The sequence below is a fragment of the Sciurus vulgaris genome (assembly GCF_902686455.1).
Source record: "Sciurus vulgaris genome assembly, chromosome: 10".
NCBI classification, from domain to species: domain Eukaryota; kingdom Metazoa; phylum Chordata; class Mammalia; order Rodentia; family Sciuridae; genus Sciurus; species Sciurus vulgaris.
Window position 1 is genome coordinate 11,265,128 of NC_136470.1, and position 24,129 is coordinate 11,289,256.

The 24,129-nt window shown below is 44.3% G+C and overlaps 1 protein-coding gene across 4 annotated transcripts in view; it reads right to left on the reverse strand.

Annotated features, from left to right (window-relative positions):
• LOC306638172 (interleukin-10 receptor subunit beta-like) overlaps positions 1–24,129 on the reverse strand; it is a 60,298-nt gene that overhangs the window by 29,372 nt on the left and 6,797 nt on the right. For 2 of the 4 annotated variants that reach the window (XM_079101351.1, XM_079101352.1), the window contains exon 1: positions 845–1,000. In XM_079101351.1, coding sequence (XP_078957477.1) covers positions 845–893 — 49 coding nt within the window. In that variant the 5' untranslated portion in view covers positions 894–1,000. Of the gene's footprint in view, positions 1–844; positions 1,001–2,040; positions 3,886–5,925; positions 6,057–10,611; positions 10,781–13,951; positions 14,110–16,348; positions 16,519–18,169; positions 18,285–19,401; positions 19,444–20,546; positions 20,639–24,129 lie in introns of those variants that run through there. The other 2 variants (XM_079101350.1, XM_079101353.1) reach the window with 2 other exon arrangements.

Consider the following 24,129-nt stretch of genomic DNA (forward strand, 5'->3'; position numbering starts at 1 on the left):
CATAATAAACACCACCTATCACCCAACTAGTACCAGGAGAGACAAATGTGAGAGTCATGGGTCTATAATTTAATGCCAGGGGTCTGTTGACCGCCCAGCCCCCAAAGGACAGAGAAGGGGCAGGAGAGAAGGGTTGTCATGAACCCAACTACAGAAAGGTCCCAAGCAGAGGAGGATCCCAAGCAGAACCATACTGAGAGAGATGGGGGAAACAAGAGTGCGGGCTCCAAAAGCCAGTACAGAGTTCGTCCCCAAAGAAGGGGTCATCCATGGCGTTGTTTGGACCCGGGCCAGGAAGGTTTCCCTGGATTTAGCACTCAAAAGCTGGAACTCTTAGGGGCAGATGTCGAGGTGCCGAGCCAAGTACTGAAGGGGAAGTTGTGGGGAACTGGGGACCGTAAGATCCTTCTGCTAGGAGGTCAACTGGCAGAGGGAGGGAGGAGGATGTGGAATGTGTGTTGGGACCTCGGGGAGGTGCCTCCTCCAGACAGCCACCACAGGGCCTCCGTGCCTTTCAGGAAGCCGTTTTGGTTAGGACCTGCCAGCGGGAGCTGCGGCCAGAGGGAGTACTACGATGCCGGGAGTCCCCCCTTAAGTTGACCGTCTAGACGGTCCAATCCGGGTGTGCGGGCTCGAAGGCAGCGGCGGCGGAGGCAGCCTAGTGCGGCGCCCGGACAAGGCACTTGGTCACTTTCCGGGCACCCACGGAGCGATCTGGGGTCGCCGCCCGGGGAATCGCCACCCGGTGTGCGCAGCAAAGCATCTCGCCGGACCTGGCCGGTCCTTGGCGTCTCCGCCCGCGGCAATCCCCGCTGCCCGAGGCCCCTTCCCGCAGACCCCTCACCTGACACCAGCAGGCAGCCGCCCAGCCAGCAGGCGAGGCTCCGCGCCATGGCCGCGCCGGGGGCGCGCGAGCACGATGGGGGCGCCCGGGGAGCGCCGGGCACCCTCCCGGGCCACCAGCCCGCGCCGACTTCCGGGAACCCGCGGGGAGGGGCCGCAGGGCTCCGCCCCGCCGCGACCCCGCCCCCGGCCTACCCCCTCGCCCGCCCGGGAGGCCGCGGTCCCGGGCGGGGCGGCGGCGAGGAGAAGCGCGAGGCGGCCTCCGGCTGGGGAGGACCGCAGGGCGCCGACCAGGGTTACCTCTGGATGGTGGTGGGATTTCGCGGGTGGGGCGCTTCTTGCTTGCTTTATACGGTTCTGTATTCCCCCAGTTCTTTCCCACCGAATCGCCACGTCCTCTAGCATTCGGTTGGCAGACCAGCCTTCCCTAAGGCTCCCCAAGGAAGAAGAAAATACGCAAAAACAAGTCATGTATTTCCCAGCAACTTGTTTCTTTCACAAGACTGAGAAAGGCTTTAATTTCCTCTTTCTGCGCTTGCTCAGGGGTGAGTGAGGTTGGAAATCCCGGCGCAGGCGACGTGTTGGGCGGTGTATGGCTCTGCCTGACCGATGTGCCCAAGCACTCCACTCCGCGTGAAGGTGCGCACGGGGAGCCACAGGCCGCTCTCGCTTTCGAGGGAGCTGTTGCCATTCCGAGGTGCCAGCAGAAGCAAAAAATCTGCGGCACAAATCACTCCTGGATGAGAAAAAAACTCCGGAAGCCACACCCAGTTTTGTACGAAAAAGTATTCTTGTATTATTTTCTTTTACCAACACCCAACCATTATACAAAACTTTTAAAAATAAGCGCCAGGGGAGACAAACTAGCACCATAAAAGAGGATATCTCAAAAGAGCAATCTGAAATCTTTCAAAACATGATAAACACTCTCAGAAGGCAAAGAGGTGGCTTACGTATATGACAAGGTCTCTTTCCTATGGCATTTCATTAGATTGTTAAAAAAGGGTTTCCCTCTTGAGTTACTTTGCAGCAATTACACAAGTTATCTATTCAAAATCCTTGAGCCAAGACCTGCATGACTTTTGCTTTTCCCCTTTTGAATGGGCCTAGGAGATGGGCCTGAGAAACCTGCTCTTGGTGAGATGGGAGGGTCTTAAACCCGTCATCCATCCGGGAAGCCTGGCAGGGTCAGCGCACTTCTCTCTTTGTTCCTTATTTTTTTTCAATACTTCTCTAGATTTAAAGGGTCTTGGAGATTACTTAGTCCAATCCCTGTGCTTAAAAAACGAAGCTGAGACTTAGAGAGGCCAAGTAAAATGCTCAGAGTCACAAAGCATGTCAGTAGTCAAAACTCTGACTCTCAGTGCTTAATACTGTCCTTACATGACATTCTAGGATTTCACTCCCCCTGTGCCACTCACAGTAACTGTGGTCCCATGGAGAACATTTGGAATCAGCACACACAGCACTTTCAAATTTGTCAAACAGGATCTCTAAGACTTGTTTGCCACCTTTCTTCCAAAAACCTTGAAGCATTTTTGCTTTTGCTCTTTTTTTTTAATCTTAAAATGTGGCACTATGATTTTTATCCCTCTCCCCCATGCAACATGTCCTGTATCAGTCACCTGCCTGATACTACAGTTATTAATGGATTTGTATTTCACTTTTAAAACCAGGAAGGGCAGCATGAGCAGCTAAGTAGAGTTCTCAGCTTGGAGGCGACAGAATGTGACATCTGAGGGATGCCCAGGGACCATTGCCTGAAATTTGCTGACCCTTGTTTCCTTATGCATCTGCATCCTTCCTTTCCAGCTGCCCACCTCCACCCCATCCCTTCTGCCTGGTTTATTGCTCATTCCTTGGGCCTCCTGGGCTCAGGGTCTCCACCTGCTAAACACTACTCACAGCTCCTGCTAGGATTTTTCCTTTTCTCTCCCATCTCTCAACCTCGCCCAATTTAATTATTTCCCAGAAACATTATAGGGCCAGAGGGACAAGATCACCCTGAAGAACAACACAGGGACTCTTGCTCCCTGGGAACCAAGATGCAGATACCTAAGAAGTACATTAGCATAAAGCGAGGGGGCAGAGCATGCTCCTTCAAAGTGTATCATCTGAATTTGTAAACACTGCACTGAATGATACTATGTTCCCACACTGGGAAGGTGCATAGATGATGTCATCAGGAAGAACTGGCCAGACCCTACAGTTCCCTGCTCCTTCCCTCACAGACCACGTGTGACTCATAAGGCAACACGTCTGCACGCAGGCCGAGAAACCTGTGTAGACACCTCAGTTCAAGTTAATGACCTATTTTCAGAGTCATCTCATGATATAACCGTCTCTTCCAGAATCAACGTCAAAATCAGAAGTATCACTTCTATCAGACAGAGTATCTTCTTCAGTCCACAGACACTGGGAAAAGGGGCCGGGCTGGGTCAGCTGTGTCCTTTCCCCACTGGCCACCAGAAGACTTGATTCCATTTTGTGAGGATCCTCTTCTAGGTCGATGATCTCTTCTGGAAGAGATGACACCAGAGGTTCTTCTCCTGAGTCATCGTCATCAGGAACTCTCATAAACACAGAGTTTAAATTCACATTGAAGGTGATTCTGTCCCCAGACCCTCCAGGGGAGCTGCGGTTGTCCTCAGGAGAGGAGTCGCAGCCCAAGCTCCCTCTCCTCTCATAGGGCCCACTGGTGTGGCCCAGCTGGCAGGGGTTGGGCTTTGGCACCACAGGGAGCCCGGGCTGGGGCTCGGGCTCAGGCCCAGATGCGTCAGATCCCTCAGCCTCTGAGCCCTCCATCTCAGGCTCCTGGGAGGTGACCGACGAGACCTGACTCAGAAGCCTGCCCGTTAGTCCGTGCATGGTGTAACCACCGGCGCTACTTCTGAGAGCCACTTCCTCGTCACTGTTACTGTCATCGTCGTAATTGTAATCCCATACTTTCTTCTTTTTGTTAACAGAAATGACCTCCACTGCATCCACTGCTTCTGACGGTGGCAGACCAGGAAACCTCTGGGCTCCAAAGGTATGAAAATTCTTGAGAGAGAAGAGAGAGGGAGGGAGAAATGAGAATTAATCTGTACTTTGTGTTTGCTCTGTTTTTTCTACGTAATAAAGCTGCCTAGTCACTGCACAATGACGTGGACGGTGACGGTGAGGACAGGTACCAGTGGGAGCTGCTTAGCAGTACTCCTCTCGGCTGGTTCCTGGTGTGCAGCACAGCTGGCCCTCCAAATCCCCGGACTGCACATCCCTTACATAAAGTGGCACCTTTGCAAGGGACCTCCACACATTCCCTTGCAAATGTCAGGCCCCTGGAGATGACGGACAATACCTGATGTGGCTGCTGTGTGAACGGTTGTTATACTGTATTGTTTAGGCAACAATGACGAGAAAACAAGTCCATACAGATGCAATTTTTTCCCCAGATGTTTTTGAATGTGAGGACTTTGCCAAACATGTTAACCCTAAATAATTTATCTCTAGAATCAGGTGACTTTTAAAATTTAGACAATCGTTATCATCTATAATGTACCATGGTCTCTACAGCACTTTCGACTTTGAGATGAACTAGGGTAGGGGTTTTGTCCTGCTATGTTCTCCACCTCCCAAAACAGGCTGATATGCTTGTTAAGTCTGCTAAATTAAGAAAAGCTGCTCCTTGAAAAATTTAACGGCTGTTCCTGATTGAACACACCCAAGCAAATGTAGAAGGCCTAGAATCCCCCCTTTCCCCACTGCGGGGTTTTTACCTAAATGTAAGCAACAACTGCTAATGAAGAAGTACTAGACAGATACAAGATGGCGACATGGTAAGATGAGCATGAGGAGTGTTCTTTTTTGTTACTGGGGATCGAACCCAGGGCCACATCCCCAGCCCCTTTTTTGTATTTCATTTATTTAGAGACAGGGTCTTGCTGAGTTGCTTAGCCTCACGAAGTTGCCGAGGCTGGCTTTGAATTTATGATCCTCCTGCCTCGGCCTCCTGAGCCACTGGGATTGCAGGTGTGTGCCACCCATGCCCAGCCTTGGAGTACACTTCTTCAACCACGGAGGGATGTTTAATTATATGGCTGCTGAAAAATTAGAATTAGGTGTATGAGTTCAAACATAAACCATAAGATATTTCTAAATGAAGTGTTACTAATGTAATATAAAAGGAAGGACTAGAATAGGGAAAATGGTAAATGACGCGTGAATGCTGTCGAGTAAAAACGCACGAGGTTTAAAAGGTGTGAGATCAATATCCAGCTGTGTAAAGGCCCTAAGGAGAAGCACAGAGAGGAAACGAAGATAAGCAATGGCGGTTTTTGTTAATAATGAAAGTAACACATATGAGAGCAACTCCTAGGGATCATTACGTACAAAATGAACGAAAGCAGTAAAAATGATGCATTAAGGTCAGTGGAGCTTTGGAGAGAGGACATATCACCACTGGGGATTGAACCCCGGGGCACTTAAACACTGAGCCACATCCCCAGCCCTTTTAAAAATAAATATTTTACTTAGAGACAGGGCCTCTGAGTTGCTTAGGGCCTCACTAAATTGCTAAGACTGACTTTGAATTTGTGATCCTCTTGCCTCAGCCTCCTGAGCTTCTGGGATTACAGGCATGGGCCATTGCACCTGGCTTGATATCAGTTCTTTATAATATCATTTATAAGATAGATCTATTTTGTGTATAGATTCTACTGAAATAATTCAAAATGAAAAAAAAAAACATGATCCATACAAAAATTTCCTTTGTACTATTCATAAGGCCAAGGAAAGAAAGGAAAAGAAGTGAAAAAGAAATCAATCCAAGTGCCCTATAAAAATGTGATACAATAATAATAATGGAATTCTATGTAGTCTTTAGACAATATATGAAGACATGTCATTGGACAATATGTGAAGAGAAAACATAAGGCACAGGCACACTTATAACTGTAAAGATACATTTGCAGGGATGGAAAAGAACCCAACCTGATAAGACTCCGTTGGTGTTTTAGAAATGAGACTTTCTTCTGTGAAAATATTTAAGTATATAATAAAAAATTCTTAGTTTAAAAAAATTAAGATACAAAATTTACATACCAGGACTTTGGGGAAATTATCTCTTAAGCATATATAACCAATTCGCTTCAGTAGTAGGATGGTGCTTACAAAGACCAATGCTATCAAAAACACAGTGCTTATCCCACTTATTTTGGCAGATTCGGATGACTCTGTTGACAAAAAAAGCAAAACAAAAAATTTATTTCAAAAGAAATCCATTAAATGATCACAGGTGGGAATAAATGCACATTGGTCAGGGGTTAGAAAGTGATATCAAAATGTTTTCCATTTGCTAAATACCACAGCTTGGAGAGCAAGCCAAGGGTGTACTCTTTAAGCGGTGAAATACATTTAGCTTTCCATGCATTGCAAAGTGAAATTTCTTTTGGTTTATATTCTATACCTGCACTGTCCCAATATATCAGCCGCTAGTTGTAATTATTTAACATACAAATGAACAAAATTATACAGGATTAGAAGTTCAGTTTCTCCATCACAGTAGCCTCACCTCCAATGCCCAAAAGACACCCGTCACAGGCAGGGAGAAGAGGAAGGGCCTGAAGACACCAAATCGGCCATCCTGTGGACGTGGGCCACACCAGGAACCCAAATCAGGCCCCAGAAGAACTCACCATTCCCTATTATGAGTTCTCCTTAGTCTCTTGTCAAAATTCCTTTTGGAAAATTTCAACTTTCTGATCAAAACTTTATTCTCTAAGTACAAGTGGTCGGAGAAGTAATCAGGGGTTACTTAACCAAGGCTTTTAAATTTCCAGAAACATCTCTATTAGTGTTAATCCTGTAACCAAAGGCTCAGAAAAACAGACACAGGAGAGTAAAAAGGAAATAAAAGTGGGCTACATATAAGTCTTTTGAAAGGGTGGACAAGGAACAGAAAGAAACTCGGTGAAGACGCAGCACTGGTCCGTAGCATGGGCTTCAGGAACCCAGTCTCATCTCCGTGAAGGATGAGTGAGGGATCATCATAATATGGACAGTTCTAAGATCAGTTCTAGCTGCACAGGTGCATGTTTATGATGTTTATGATGCAAAATTCCTCCAAAAGGATGGTGAACCCCAAAAGACTTCATTGGTGAAGCAATGGCATAATACTGACGTTCGGACTCACCTGCCCTTCCAACTTTCTGGAGAGTAGCTACAAAGGACCTTGCCATAGTTTGGAATGTCTAGAATGTCCTCCAAAGACCCATGTGCTTAAGGCTTGGCTGCCATTCTGTGGTGCTATTGGGAGGGGTTGGAAAACATTGAAGAGGGAGGGCCTAGTGGGAGACCTTCTGGCCTGGGGGCGGGGGCGTGCCCTTGAAGGGGACAATGCGACCAGTCGCTTCTCTTTCTCTCTCTTTTGTACCCAGCTATGAGCTGCACAGTTTGCTCTGCCATATGCTCTCCACCCCAATGTGCTGCCTTCCCCTAAGCCCCAGAGCAACTGGACCAACCGACCATGGACTGAAACTTCTAGAACTATGAGCCAAAATAAATCTTTCCTCTGATTATCTTGGGTTTTGTTTCAGTAATAGAAAGGCAACTAAGAGACCACATGCAATCTTTAAAATAGGACATCCTACAAACCAAATTGTATAAATTGCAATTAATATGCTAGAAAAATGCTTGTCAAACCTAAGCATTCTTCATGAGAGGTTAAATTTTTTGTTTCTATTTTGTGTATGGTGGTACTAGGGATTTAACCCAGGGGCACTTGACCACTGAGCTACATCCCCAGCTCATTTTATTTTTTATTTTGAAACAGGGTTTCACTAAGTTGCTTAGTACCTCACTAAGTTGTTGAGGCTGGCCTCAAAACTTACCTCAGTCTCCTGAGTTGCTGGGATTATAGGCATGGGCCACTGTGCCCAGCAAAATATTTATATTTAGCTTGATGATAATCTCAAAAAGTCTCTCTTGGACTCATGGCAGATTTTGCATATATGCTATTTTAAAATATTCCTATTTGAAAAGAGAGGAATTGCTTCAATGTTCCCACACCAGAAGAAGTTGCAAATGGACTTTATTGCTGTTAACTATCTTCTTCATAAAAGAGGGGTAAGATCATTGCATCTTGAGAAGGTGAGACCAGGTTGTCTCTTCTAAATTTGGAATTGCATTGGGATTTTCAAAACATAAGGGACCTTATGAGTTCTAGCCCATTAGTCCCCTGGCTCCCCGACCTGGTGGCAAACAGATATTCAGATCTGTTCACATCCTTTCAGGGTCCCCTCAGTGATGATGTCCACAGTCCTACATCATCTGGGTCCTCCACCCTCTCTGACCTAACCTGTTATATGATTCTTCCTATGATGGCTCAGTTCATACCTGCCATCCCATACCAGGCCCACTCCTGCCTAACCACCCCAATGGTCTGCCCAAAGCCTGCAGTGCTTACTGCTGGGTCTGGGTAAGTCAGTGCTGGTCTCAGGCTGTCCTTCCAGACCCCTCAGCATCTGCCCTGTCTGGATCTTGAGCTTGACTAGCTGAAGGCAGTTGAGATGGTGAATGGATAGGAAGCAATGCCACAGTATCCAAACCTGTTTGGTTCCTAGGTTTCAGACAAGACTCCAGACGTCAAGTATTTGGGTAGTCTAACTGTCTTGGTAATGACGGATGAGTGAAGGCTGACTTAATAATATGCAGAAGGACATGTTTGGGCCAAGTGAAGATGGAATGATCAAACAGTGCTGCTGCATGACCATTCCTTAGCAGGTGGATTAGAGAAAGGTCAGGGGAGAAAGGGCATCCTCCCAGACACAGCGACCTCCAAAGAACTGTCAATCAGCAGCTCTGGTAAAATTATCATTTTACCAATTTGAGTCATATTATATATGTGAGAGTTCTGTTTGGATATAGGACCAGTATGTAATTTTTATCTATGTCTGTCTATCTATCTGTCTATCCATCCATCCATCCATCCATCCATCTCTGGAATCTCTGGTCTTTGTCCTGGGCTCTAGGAATAGAGTCTCAAAAGCTTGTGGAACTTCCTAAGAGATAGCAGTGTCTTTTGCTATTTCTAACAAGCCCCATTTAGGGACTGCTATGGTTGAAATGACTCTTCCAAAACTTATTGAAATTTAATTGTCACTGTGATGTTCTGGGGAGGTGTATTGGTCATGGGACCCTGCCCTCATGAATGGATTAATGCTGGTATTGTGGGAAAGGATTAGATGTCAGAAGGGTTTAAAGTGAGCACCCCCCCCCCCCATATGTGATTTCCTTCATCCTGTTACCCAGTGTCAGGTATTTGGTTATAGCAGCAGAAAATAAACTAAGACAGACCATATCTGAGTTTATGTTAATGAAGTGATTCATAGGAGTGTAGCTAGATATACATGAGGATGAGGGCTGATCAACAGAAAAACTAACCACTCGATCAGAGAGCTGGAACTTCCTTCCAGCCCTACCCCCAGGAGGAGAGAGAAGATGGAGACTGAGTCCAATCCTATGGCCGATGATTTAGACAATCACACCTACATCATGAAACTCATTAAAGCCCTGAACACTAAGGCTTGGGAGCTCCTGGTGGGTGAACACACTGATGGACTGGGAGGGTGGTACACCCTGATGCCGTGGCAGCAGAAGCTCCTGCATTGGGACCCTCTAGACCCTGTCCTGTTTACCTCTGCACTAGGTCTTTGTGTGCAGGCTGTACAATGGAATGGTAATCTGAAGCGTGGTTCATCCCTGAGTTCTGTGAGTCATTTGAGCAAATCCTCGAACCTAAACAGAACTCCCTAATTTGTAGTCAGGTTGGCCTGGGGACCTAAGGCTTGGGCGTGGCATCTGAAGTGGTGGCCATCGTGAGCCTGAGCCCTTAACATCTGGGGTCTATGCTAACTGTGGGTAGTGTCCGAAATGAACTGAATCTTAGACGTCTTGAGGACAGGTAACTGGTCTTAGAACATAAATACGGAAATTTCCTTTGGGTTTATATGTGTGTAAAAGCTAAAGGTGAAAAGACTCTATGCGGTTTCAGGTTTCCCCCTGTTTAATTGATATTATAAAACAACTGAAATAAGAGGTTTGAGATTCTGTTTCCTTTAATCAGCCCCTGCGTCATTTGGCTTTGAGGGACACTAGAGGACAGAATCACACTGTGCTGTGGCCACAGCCAGTCGCAGCGAGGCACTGCTGGGAATCTCACTGCATGTGCAGTCACCATGTCACTTAAAGCCATTTTCTTACGCATCCCACTTATTTTACTCGGGTAAAGCAGAACATTAAAGATACTTCCATCAGGGCTGGGAAGTTTAGAAGGGCTTCTTCCCAGAAGGACTTTCAGAGATTTCCCCCTTTTTAAAAACAGTTGGCAATCTAGTGACTTCCTGAGAAAAGAGCCAGCAAGGAAAACCTCTGAGCTTTATGATCCTCCTGCATACTTCTGCACACGGAAGAGGGTTCAGGATCGCACTGCTATGCTGCTGTTTCTGCAGCAGCTGGGCTTTCTACCTCCATCGCTCATGGTCTTCTCCATGCTGGCAAGTCCTGTTCTCCTCAGTGACCTTGAGTCAATGCTTCTGGGAGCCAGGTATCTACAGACCACACCCAGTCTCACTCTGGCCAGCCAGCGGGTGACCCCTCCCATGCCTTTGCATGCAGTTGCTTCAAGCAGTTAGCATGCCATGCATCTCACATCCTTTCCTTTCAATATGTTTTCCTCAGATTAAACCGACTGAATTTCAAAACATGATTTTTTTTCAGAAAACAACACACCTGGTTCCTGGTCAAGGCGAAGGAAAGTGCATTTTGAGGAAGGTTGTATTCTTGTTCCCAGACCTGAAGGCTCAAAATAAACAGATACACAGTAGTTTGTGTTTGGAATTAAATTGTCAATGACATAGTTGAAATTTCCAGTGATGTTTCCATCTATTTTGGGTTTATGCTGTAAAAAGAAGCAAAAAAAAAAAAAAAAAAAAAATTTAGTAAGACTCAGGTGAGAATTTCCTTTGGAGGTAGCCCTAAGAGACTCTTTGGGGTTCCATCTTCAAATTTCAAACAGGGTTAGAAATGCTGCAGGCTTGCCACAAAACTGCATGTATTTATGCCCATGCACACACACGTATCTGAAAACCAAGAAATCTCGTCTACCAACTTCACTTAACATATGAGGAGAAAAAGTCCCAAAGACGATAAAGGCCTCCAGATGCCAATAAGATGATCTTATTGCATTGACAATGTGTATGTAGTTCATCTTTCAGAAAGGACTTCCAAGTAGAGTAACGCCTTTGACTTTCAAAACAATCTAGGTGTTATTCCATTCTGCAGATGCAGAAACTGCAGTTAGAAGCGGCGGGTCACTTCTACAAGGTCACAGCGCTTGTCTGCAGCTGCAGCCCAGAGGCTGCTGTCGAACTCACCTCACCTCTTCTTTTCCCCTGCAGTTTGGTTCCATTTTTGGAATTATCAAGGAAGCCTCTTTGCTGAATAATAATTTTTTTAAAAAATTTATGTTTTATAGTTTCCAAAATAAATTCTCACCAGCAGTTTTATAGGCTGGGATTTGAAGCAGTTCAAAGGCAGCTTTTGGTAATAATGTGTGTCTACACCTTTCCTTTTGGAAGGAGAAGGAGCTGTTAAATAGACACACACACAGCAAACCAAAAGCTCATGCGTGGAAGCAAGCGTTGAAGGAAAAGGTGACAGGAGTGGACGCCACACGGTGGGAAGGCTCTTGCCTCCCCACAGAAAAGTACAATGTAGCAGAGGGCAGACCTCTGGGATCCACAGGACCTTGAGCAAGTCTCTAATCCCAACTTCCTATTTCCCACCAAGCAAACGAAAGTTCCCACCATGGTCCTCTGCTGTGGTTTGAGTATGGTTTTGAGTATCCCCCAAGGGTTCATGTGTGAAAATCTAATGCTTCTTGTGAGATGGCCAGAGCACTGAAAGTTGACTCTGGTGTTTAGAGGAAGGGCCTTTGGGAAGTGATTAGTACTGGTGAAGTTCACCAGGGCGGAGCCCCATGGTTGAATACTGGTTGTTTGATAAGATGAGAGAAAAAGACCAGAAGAGACACACATGCTGCTATTTCTGATCATGTGATGCTCTGTGTCACTTTCAGACTCTGCCAGCAAGAAGGCCATCATTAGATGTGACCCCTTGACCTTGGAACCTCCAGAACCATGAGCCCAAATTAACCTCTTTTCTCTACAAGGTATGCAACCTCTGGTATTTTGCTATAGTAACAGAAAATGATCTAAGACATCCTCCTTTATACACCTGTACTGCACACTCCACTCCTCTCCATGACTGGCCATGCACAGTCCTTGCTCCCAGTCACTTCTCAAGATCCCACCCACTTCCGTTACTCTAGGACATTGCTCTAGCAACCTCCCCTGGGACATTCCATCTGCATGTGAACATGCTGAAATTTCTCCCATTTCAAAAAGTCTCTCCCTTCACTCCATCTTCCCTTTTCCTCCAGCTGCCCGTTCCTATCCCTTATTCCCTTTATAGAAAAACTCTCTAATTGTTCTCCTTGCTCTTTCTTGAACTCACTTCCACCATTCCTTTGCCCCATGACTCACCAAAGCTGCTCTTATCCAGAGCCTGGTCTCAGGGCATTCGACAGGAGTCAGTGGTTCCCTGGGACACCTCTTAGCTGGGAGATTGCCACTGAATTCCAGACTTGGTATGTCCAACTCCTGCCCAAGAGCTCCTTCTAGATGCCTTGAACTTAACATGTCTCAAACTGAGCTGCCATCTAACCCATGCCAGCTTCATCCATTATCTTCCCTTGTGTTGGAGTCCTAATTTCCTTCTTCCTCTACTACATTATGCATCCAATTTCACTGAAAATAACTGTTGGTTCCACTTGCATACTAGATGCAGACTTTGATTGCTTCTCACCGCCTCCACTACCACCAAATAATCCAAGCATCTCTCTCTCTGCCCCTACCCTCACCTGGAATATGCCAGTAACCATTTTTTTAAAATGTAATTTAAAGAAGATAATTGTCAACTATAGTGTTCCCCTCACAGTGTTGTTAATAGCCTAATAAACATTTTTGAACTATTAATTTGAGACAGAGTTAGTAGCTTATGGTTGAAACATAAAGAGATGTGGTTGAAATATAATAGTTAATGGTATCTGACACAGTCCCCAAGTCATATAAACTTATTTTCCCCCTGTTATTTTTTGTTCTCTTTTCCTAGGGTGTTGATTATAATCCCATGTGGATAGTAAAGGAAAATGATAATAATTATATAGTTTATTATTGCTTATTAAGTGATTACCATCCAAATAGTGTTTCAGCTTTAGTTTTTTTCCACCTATGGTCTGTCCTTACACACCAACCAGGACATCCTGTTAAGCCAGTGGCTTCCATCATATTCAGAAGACTTGGACTCACAAAGCCTGCCAAGGTCTGGCTTCACTCCCTCCCTGACATCACCTGGGCCTCTTCTCTCCACCCCAGGCAACTCCCCCTGCTGTTTCTCAAACTCACTAGGTCCATTCCAACCTCAGGGCCTCTGAACTACCTGTGCCCTCTGTTTGAAATGTCCCTGCCCCCATCTTGAGGGCTGGTCTTACTTGCAAGGGTTTTATCATTGGCAAAGGGCTCTGCAGACAAAAGATCTTATCACAGCAGGGCCTACTTGGTGAGTACCAGGGTCACCCAGGGATTACTGACATTCAGTTGGGTCCTTTGGGCAGATTGGGTAGGGACAGAAGTGCTGGAAAGTATCACTTCCTCTGCTGTGTCTGAGGGTCGGAGAGGCAGCAACAGATGCTCTCTGTGCTTGGCTCAGCTAAACCACCCTCTCAAGGAAATGTCACCCTGGCTTGCTGAGATTTGGCTGTTCCCCGTCTACACCACATACTTCTCTCTTCTGTGCCCGCCCGATGTGCTTATTCTCTTAAAGATCTCACAACTGGGCTAAATTAACATATCTCAGCAATGAATGGACTTCTGCTGTCCTAAATTAGGCCACATTCCAGCCCAGATCTGTTGGTTTGAATCATCAACTACACATTTCTGTCTTTCAAAGAGTCAAGTCTATCTGCTGCCCATTCAGAACTGTTTTGAACCTAGTGTTGGAGACCACTTACCATCTTAACAATCTCTCCCGACTGTTCTTTGATGACAAGTGATAGATGGCGCTGTATTTCTTCCCCATAAATCTTGGGAGCAGTGGGAGGGAATTTCACTATCACATTAATGTGGTTCGTAAAGCCGACAACCTCAAACTCTGGGGGCTCATACGATACTGTTTAGAAAACAAAGTCAGAAACAAAATCCCACCTGAGTCAATGACCACACATCATTAGGTCCCTGTTGTTCACACACAGTCTGATGTCTTCTAAGGGAAAGTTATTTTCCTCTTAATCTGCCTATGATCCTAGTTGTGGTATATTATTTTTGTTTTATCAAAACAATAAAAACATGAAAAGATTTGCATAACATTACCACAGCAAATAGAGGACACAGTTTTGGGATGGATATCAGCAACTTTCCCAATTTTCAGTCTGTCTTCTAAACAAAATTAAAAATGACTCATTTTTATATTGCGCTAATAACATGTTACTAATACATAATAATTATAGGAAATATGGATGGCAATTGTCTTAATCATCTTTTGCCTATGTTGGGTAGATAAGTATATACATATTCACATGTGTTAACTTGGGTACACAGATTTATAAACATATGTATGTGTGTAGGCACATACACATACACACTTATATAAGCTAAAATTAAATAATTCTAACCCAGCTGTTTTTATATGACACATAATTTCAATTAACCACATTGTATAGACAGATTGACACATACTTACCTACATCAAGGGTCAGTCTGCAAGTTTATTTAAGGATTGTAAAGAGAGATGAAGAGGAATATTGGTCAGAGACCATATGTGGTCCACAAAACTCTAAAGTGTTTGTTCTTTGGTCCTTTACAGGAAGTGTACCAATCCCTCACACTATAATTGTTTATGTTAATTCAATTCCCCTAAGTGGTTGAACTGTGATTCTACCAATTCATTGTTTTGAACCTTTAGATGAGCTCTAATTTTTGAATCTTTGTCTTCATCCTGATGATGTCTTTAGGACAAATTATTAGAGTAGAATTCTGGATTGGAGCAGGCACGTGCTCGGGTTTTTAATACCTACTTCCCAATACCTATAGAAGGACTGTGTCCAAGGACACTCTGTATTCCTTCTAATCCTCTGTCTCTCTGTAATTTTCATATTTGTCATTTGCATCATGAAAAAGACCTCATTATTGTTTTAATACACATTCTTCAACAACCCCAACACCATAATCTACATACTGTGCTTTCCTTTTCTTCCTGTGTATACACACAGATGCGTCTTTTTTCTTTTTCTTTCTTTCTTTCTTTTTTTTTTTTTTTTGTGGTGCTGGGGATTGAACCCAGGGCCTTGTTCATACAAGGCAAGCACTCTACCAACTGAGCCACATCCCCAGCCCCAGAGGTGTCTTTTGATTCCAAAGGTGCACACCTTTTCATCAGTCTCACAGTATCTAAACTATTTGCCACAAGGGGACTCAGCCATCACCACAACTTTGTGAAGCCTGTAGGTGTGTGGACACACTCACCACCATGTAACAGTGTGCTGAAGCTGAGCCATTCTCTTGGAAACAGTTGAAATTTGGGGAATTGAAAAAGTGATGGAGCTGGAGCTATTAATACAGATGCCTTAGGGTGTGGATGCTGGGAAAGGGGAAAGGAAGAAAGAAGGAGATCCATGCTTGGGCTCCAGGCTTTGCCTCGAAGCTTTGGGCCCCAGCTGTGTGTACAACTGGGTGTTCGCACATGCAAGATCCAGTGAAGCATTTACAATCTGGGGTGAGGTTGTGGTTACAAGAGAAATACTGGCCCAAAGAAGTGTGATGCTTAGAAACGGCTACCTGAACCCTGCTCCCCACTTCCTGTCAGGCTGCAAAGTGAATAGAAAAATAGCAGCTACTACTGCCCAAGGAAGCTTGCTTTGCAGAGGTCTGGAGTCATCTTCAGCAAAGAACAGGTTCTAGTTCCATTCTTCAGGTTAGAAAGCTGAGGCTTGCCAGGCACAGTGGTGCATGCCTGTAATCCCGGCAGTTTGGGAAGCTGAGGCAGGAAGATTGAGAGTCTAAAGCCAGCCTCAACAAAAGTGAGGCATTAAGCAACTCAGTGAGACCCTGTCTCTAAATAAAATGTGAAATAGGGCTGGGGATGTAGCTCAGTGGCCAAGTGTCCCTCAGTTCAATTCCCAGTACCAAAAACAACAACAACAACAACAAAAAAAGCAAGCGAGCTAAGGATCAGAGCAGCTAAGTAACTAGTAATCAGTCAACTAGTCCCTGTTATAGAATGAGGAAGTGGCAGGCTGAGAGTGAGCCTAGCTGTGAATCTAAAACACCCTTACAGTCCTTCCTATCTCATGGGAGAGCAAATAATGACGACCTTGAGGAGCAGGAAGCCACTGAGAAACAGATCAACTCACTGTTGGTGGACCAGATGGAGCTGGTGCAGCTGACCAATGCGGCTTTCCCTCTGAATCTCTCCACCCTGACGATGTAAGTCTCAAACACTTCTTCCCACACATCTGTTACATCACAAAATGGTGTGGTGATATTTGTACAGCTCTCGATGATCTTCATATCGTCTTGCTTACTTTGGAAAGGAAAGAAATGGAAAAAGGGAAACGTCAGCATTTTTGGCAGTGAGAATCCAGTGTCTGTGTGCCTCACTTCCTCCTTTCCTTTAGGGCCCTGCACAAAAACGCCCTCCCTAACCACCTTATTTGAAATGCAACACTCCATGCTTTCCCCACCCCCACACTCTTAGTCCCTTCTACCCTTTTAACATTTTTCTTCATAGTACTTATCTCTACTTCTCACATTATACCTTTATTTGTTTAATGATGTCTCCACTTACTTTCAGAATTTATGCCCACAGAGTGTAGGGACTTTGGCTCATAGATGACTTCCCTGCCATATAGTAGGTACTCAGTTAATACTTGCTGGATGAATTAATGAATGAACTTTGGGGTTTCATCATAGGGGCCTCGGATCTCTCTCCCCCTCCAGGACAATAATGACTGCCTTTCCAGAGACTCCCTCCCTCCCTCTCTAGATGAAAGCCACAGGGTCTGGTCTAATTCATCCCTGTGCTAGTTTAGGGATAATACAGATATCTATTCTATCAAGCCACAGAAAGGTAGGTAGACAACACATGACCACTCAGTGCATAGAGAAATTTTAAGGCTTTAACAGGCAGAAGAGAAACTCACAACAGGTCCTCCTCTGGACCAGCAGCCAAATAAACCATCAGTGAAAGGACATTTCAAGGGGCTACTGGATCAGAGGAACGACTCATGAGAGTGATGTCAGATGTGGGAGAAGAGAGACAAAGAAGTCTCCATCCATCATGTCATCAATCCTTGCAACCCTGCTAAGTGGTGGCATTAACTTGGAGAGGCTGTCCCGTGCTGAGTGTCAGGCTGGTCAGGGACCATACCAGACTTTGAACTCAGCATGTCCTAGACTAGTCCAGAGTGTTTGCTGGTGTCCCACATACCTCTTTGAGTAAAGAAGAGTGAATATAAACCATCAATATGGTCAATAGACCTTTGGACCTTTGGAAAACACAGGACTTTTCAACATTCAGATTGACTGAATTAGAGAGATCATTTGTGAGAACCATATAACTGTTTTGCTTCTGAGGTTCTGACCTGTAGATTTTGACTTTGGTTATAAAAACAAGTTTCTTCAAAAGCAACTTTGGATTCTGAAGGTATCCAATTTAACTAAAAACAAATGGGTGACAAAACTATTTACTTCCTTTACTGCCACAAAAATACTCTGTAATATAATTTTGGGGGGGGTACTGGGGATTGAGCTCAGAGGCACTTGACTATGAGCCACAACCCTGGCCCTATTTTGCATTTTATTTAGAGACAGGGTCTCACTGAGTTGCTAGCACCTCTCTTTTGCTGAGGCTGGCTTTGAACTCATGATCCTCCTGCCTCAGCCTCCCAAGCAACTGGGATTAGAGGTGTGCACTACAGCACCCAGCTGTAATAGAATTTTCTTTACTTTAGTTGCATTAAAAAGACACAACCAGGAGAGAATACAGTGGGCTTCACATGACAATGAATTCAAATTGAGCACAAGATTTAATTTTATTTACCTCTTCTATTTTATTACATTATTTACTAGTTCTATGATTATTACATTTGCTAATAATGTGTGAAAAGAAAAAAAGAATGGATGTTTTACCTTTGATGCTATGTTTAGCAAGAGAAAAATGAAATGTAACCCACCTCATGATTGTGTACCATAATGTATAGTGAGTTGGCACAGTGGATTGGTTTTCTAATTTCCAAGATAGGATTTGCCGAAAATTTTGAAATGTCATCTTTAAAATACAAGGTTCACCTGAAAGATCAAAGAGAACAGGAGGAGAAAAAGGGTGTTGAAATTTTGAGCATGAGGCTTTTGAGCATGAGGGTTGCATTCTGATCACTGTGCAGTCTGTCCCTTGGGTCCTACGATCTGGGCCTCTGAAGAGAAGTACCCTCTGGACAGCCTGGTGTCTTGGAAACACTGGACATGGGCAATCAACGAACACAGCTCACTGATGAGCAACATACTGCCAGGTAGCAAAGCTTAGGAAAAGGAATTCGGCACTGTGGAAGAACTTGGACTGAAGGGCTTCCCCAATCAGGGACTTCCTGTAGCTCATTGGACCAAAATGGTCCCATTCATTCTGGGCCCACTTCTCCCTTCCTGCTCCTCCACAGGCAGTTCAGCCTGAGCCACTGCAGGTTCTCCTTCCTCTGGATTCTCTCTGCCACTGGTCACAGGTAGGAGGGCATCTAATGTGTGCTCAGACTGGTCCTTTCTAGGCATTAAAGCTGCACAGCAATGCTGAAGAAGGTTCAGGAGGAGAGCCTGTTCCAGACCGTGAAATCAGTTATACCATGACAGGCATGGGAAGTGGCAGTAGCAAATGGGACTAATGCTCCACAGATCAAATCCTGACTTTCTTTGGGCACAGTTTTAAAGCTCACCTAAGTTTTCTATGGTTATGACCCAGGCCTTGCTTCCTGGTTGCTACCTCCCTCCCCCCACCCTTTAGCAGAAGGCCACACAGACATTTAATATGGGGAGTTACTGAAGTTTTGTAGACAGGTAAGACTTAGTGAAAAATTACTTTCCTTTATTTGGAAGCGGTGGGTGGAAGAATATAAATTAAATAGAAATTATTTTTTGTTTGGCATAGCGTGTGTTCTTCTAAGAGTGAGACTATTGGGAGCTGGACATTTTTTCCAGGGGTTTTTAAATGATCTCTAGTATCAATTTCTTATATTAGTTTTGTGGGATAAATAAGAAAATCAAGAATAGTTAATTCTACCTCCTTTTACAGAGAAAGGATTTCAATAAAATAAGTAACATATTTGGGATCAAAAATCAAATTTCTCATATTTTATACATCCGGTCACTCTGACACTTTGACCCTTACACAAAATTTAGTCAAGCCAACATCTCTTACCAGGGAGATCATGCGAAGTGACAAACATGAGGCTCATGTACACTAGGAAGAAGAAAAACAAGTTAGAGAAGCAATAATGTTTACTCTGAGCTCAACTTAAAATTATCTCTCTAGGTTTGAGAGTTGTTTACCCTCATGTATTAATATTGGATTGGGATTTTCTTTTGCTAACAGAAATACTCAAGTGAATGGTGCTTAGTTGACATTGGTACCATGACACATGGTCCAAGCATTGTGTCCTGAGTGGATCCAAACTCAGATGGATTTGGGAGCTGGTCCTAACAATTAGGGTTGAGCCGATTGAGGGAGCATCCTAAGAAGCAGTTATCTATCTGAAAAAAAATTCTCAAGGTACAAATAAGCATGTTGCTAATTAATACACCTTAAAGGATGGTAGAGGAAGAAAGGGTGTTTTTGATGGGAATCGGTGGGTTATCCCCTTGAGGGTGGGAGGGCACTTGTTTTCTGGGTATCACAATGACTTTAGGGGATGTGGGGCCCCTGGCCCCTGGTAGAGACCAAGGATGCTATGCTATACAGTACCCAGCATCTCGACAGTCTGCACTCAGAAAACTGTCCACGCATGGACTGTCCCACTCATGGGTCTCCTACTGATTAAATATGAGGCAGAAGACACTAAGATACGGAACTGGAATCAGAAGGAAGGCAGAGAAAAGGCATGAGTGAATAGGACTGAAGGGAAAAAGAAAAAGATTAATAATAAATGAAATGCAGAAACCAAAGTTTAGGGATGACTTTTCAGTCTGGTGGACACGGCAAGAGATAAGGGGTTTGGCCTCCTCCCAAATATAATGGTAGGCTGAAAACTCTACAAGGGATTGGAGTAAGGGCAGCAGGAGAAATCACTCTTGAAGTCATACACAAGGACAGTCCCCAACAGTGTTGTGCCTTATGTTATTCCTGCTCATCTGTTTGGTTCCCTACAATTAACAGGAGGCAGAACCCCATATGAAATCCAAGCCATTGGCACTGACTCCCTACTTTCTGCTGAACACCTGACACCGGGCAGGTCAATCCGGGTCCTCCAGCCTGGGGAATCAGTCTGCTGCTCCACAATAGGGCTCTGGGTGAAGAGCACAGCACGGGTGTGCTCTTGAAGACTCAGGGTGAAAAGCAGCACTTACCCACGAGGCACAAATTGCATGATCTGATGGCTGAGGAACTGGGGTTCAAGGGCACCATTGTTAGTTGTTAAGTCCTTTTTTCACTTTCACATCTGAAAGGAAAACCAATACTAGGTGATCAAAATTCTGAGGTGTCTATTTAAATGGTAAAAATAACAATGGGGGCAAAGACATGACAATAAAAGGCCAGCAAGAAATAGTCAGATTCTGGACTCCAGCCTTCCCCCACCTGCCAAGAAGCTGGACCATGGGCCCCATTTACTCAAACAGTTTTCTCTCAGCTTCTGGCACCAATCCCCTATCTAGTCATGGTCACTTGGTTAAAAATTTTTAAATACATTTTAAAAAATGTGAAGAGTCTTGTTCCTCTTAGAAAACTTTTACTTTGGCGAATCCTTTATGCAAAAGCAAAAACAAATATGTATTCTGATTTTCTCTCTCCTTTTAGGCAAGAGATAGTATGTAGAGATTCTAGTCTTAATTTTTCCATTTAAAATGTCTTTGGGAGATCTTTCCATCAAAGAAAGTTTTCTTGCTTTTGTTTTAAAAATAATTGCATGGTGTTCTCTATGGACATATCATTAATTTAACTAGTCCCCTGCAATGGACATTTGAATTGTTTCCAATCTGTACTGCAAGGAATTCTCTTGGACACACATCATTTTGCACATGTGAAGGTCTAAACACAGGCAAACTTTCAGATGTAGGATTGCTAGGTACTATGATTTGAATGTATCCCCTAAAGTTCATGTGTTGGAAACTTAATTCACAACACAAGAGCTGAGAAAGTGAGAATGGATTAACCTTGACATTGAGGAAGTAGGTTCATTGTTGAGAGAGTCTGTTGTAAATGTAAGTTTGGTTCTCTCTTGACTTCTTGTCATGTGATGTTCACATTATGATGCATTAAGAAGATCCTCACCACATATGGCCCCTTGACCTTGGACTTCCCAGCCTCTAGCACCATGAGCAAAATAATGTCCATCCCTTATAAATTACCCAGTCTGTGGCATTCTGTGGTTATCACAGCATGAAATGGACTAAGACACTAAACAAGGGGCCGGTAAACCAGGGTTGTATCAGGAAATGGCAGAGTCAAGTTAGGATAATTTGAGGATGACTTTAATCAAGGGACTAGGTAGGAATTTGTAAGATGCAGATTTTGCCATAAGGAAGCTTGCAGTTCCTCCAGCTAACAACAGGGGGTGGTGGCGGGTCTATACCCAATCAGGGCTTGAAGAGGAAAGAAGGAACCAATACTGGAAGCAGGGAATCCTGCGGGGAGCTATGACAGGGCTTCCCTTAAGCCCAGGTGACTTAAGGGAAGGGATCAGTGATAAATCTCTTCTCTCTCTTTTCTTTTCCTGGGATGCCCCATTGGCTTAACCCAATCAGAAGCTTTAGGGCAAGGGGGCGGTGGTTGTCCCTACAAGACAGGAGCCACAGGCAAAGTTGAGGGCTGGGGAGGTGGAGGTTGAGTCTGGAGAGGCAGATAGAAGAGACCCGGTCTTGGGGCCATGAATTTGTCATTTTGATAAAAACTGCCACCCTGCTTGCCCTTGGGCTGTACTGATTTACATAACCGCCTGCAATGTGTGAGAACTTTTGCTTCCCACAGTGTTTTCAAAGAGGTGTCACCTGCTTTTTATGGATTCCTAAATGGAAAACTGTCCTCACACTAATATTAATTTGCATTTCTTTTATTCTGAGATTGAGCATCCTTTCACATTTAAGAATTATTTGTATCTCCTTTCCTGTGAACTGTCTATTCCAACTTATGCCCATTTTTCTATTGAGTTGTTGCCCTCTTCTTATTGATTTGTAGGAACTTCTTTTTAAATTTGAGGGAAACTGACCCTGATGATATCAATCACGTCTTTTTTTTCTCTCTCTCTCTTCCCCTAGTTTGTCATTTGCCTTTGATTTGCTTGTACTGTTTTCTTTTTTTTCTTTTTCAAACCACTCAGAAGTTTCTGAGTTTTATGTTTTCAGATTTCAAGGTACCATTGGCCCGCCATATCTGTGTGTGAGTTTTACATCTGTGGATTCAACCAACTGTGGATCAAAAAATTAACATTGTTCCAAGTATTACATGCAACCCAGAGATTATTCAAAATATATGACAGGAAGTGTGTGGGTTATATGCAAACACTATCCCATCTTAGGCAAAGGAGATGAGCATCTGTGAAGTTGGTATCCACAGGGGATGCTGGAACCAGCCCCTGAGGACACTGAGGGATGACTGTTTTCTTCCTCAACCTCTGGGTTTTGAGTCTTAGAGTCTTCTCTACTCCAAGGTGAGATGGGAATTTTTCAAAGAGCCCCAATCAGTTATGTTCTTCTTTCTTTCAGATCTTTCTTCTCCATCTAAGCAATTAGGTCCTATAGGTTCTGGGTATTCTTCAGTGTCCCAAATACTAAGGCAGTATTGAGTCCCAAGTCGAAATGAAAAAAGATGTAAAATAGCAGACTGAGTGCAAGCTACAAACAACTTAACTTTAAAAGTCTCTTTCCCTCCCTCCCTCCCTCCCTTCCTTCCTTCTTTCCTTCCTTCCTTCGTACTGGGGATTGAACACAGAGGCACTTAAAGCACTGAGCCACATGTCCGGCCCTTTTTTAAAATATATATTTTATTTTGAGACAGGGTCTCACTGAATTGCTTAGGGCCTCACTAAATTGCTGAGGCTGGTTTTGAACTACTGATCCTCCTGCCTCAGCCTTCTGAGTGCTGGGGTTACAGGCATGCACCACTGTACCCCACTAAAGGTCCTCTTGATTGCCATGGTGACAGGTTCCCACTCATGGTATTCTAGAAAACTCTAAGAGACTTCAAGTAAAAATTTCCACCCCTGCTTCAAACTCACGTGCAGGAAATATCCAGGCAGCTTTCTTCACAACTGATCCCATAACACTTTTCTGTTTCGGAAACATCTGCTGGAATATCTTTGTGATATATGTTGTCATCTCTCCTGTCACTCCTCCACAGCAGAGGGGCTACATGGTCATGGACATACCTCTAGACGCAGGGCACACCTGGATTGTAGACTGTCACATCCAAGGGGACACTGAATGCTTGAACATCTGACCTGTGCTCTCCTTATCCCTCTGCTTTTTTTCTGATCATGGTACATTTTTGTGTTTGTCATGTGTCTGCAGCAAGACTCAGTCCCTTCAGAAGCCAAGAAAACACACACACACACACACACACACACACACACACACACACACACATACACACACACACACACGTAGAAGTCCTGCTTACCCCTCCAGGAAATGCCTCCTTCCTTGCTGTGTTCCTGGTGACCCAGAGTCTACTTTGAACAGATGTCTGATAACTAGATACTTGCTTATTTGCAAAATCTAATTTTGAATTTTTGGAGTCCAGCCTGAACTGTTAATGAGGCTCCTTAAAATTTCCCCTATGAATAGATCATTATTCCTAAAGCATAGCTCTATTGTCTCATTTCTGAAGCCTGGGCCATCTCAGTCCACCAGGGAGTGGCATGTAGAGGGTCCCACGCTTGGTTTATTGCTCTCCTGTGGCCATCTTAAAATTCCTAATGATTTTATCTTTGAATTT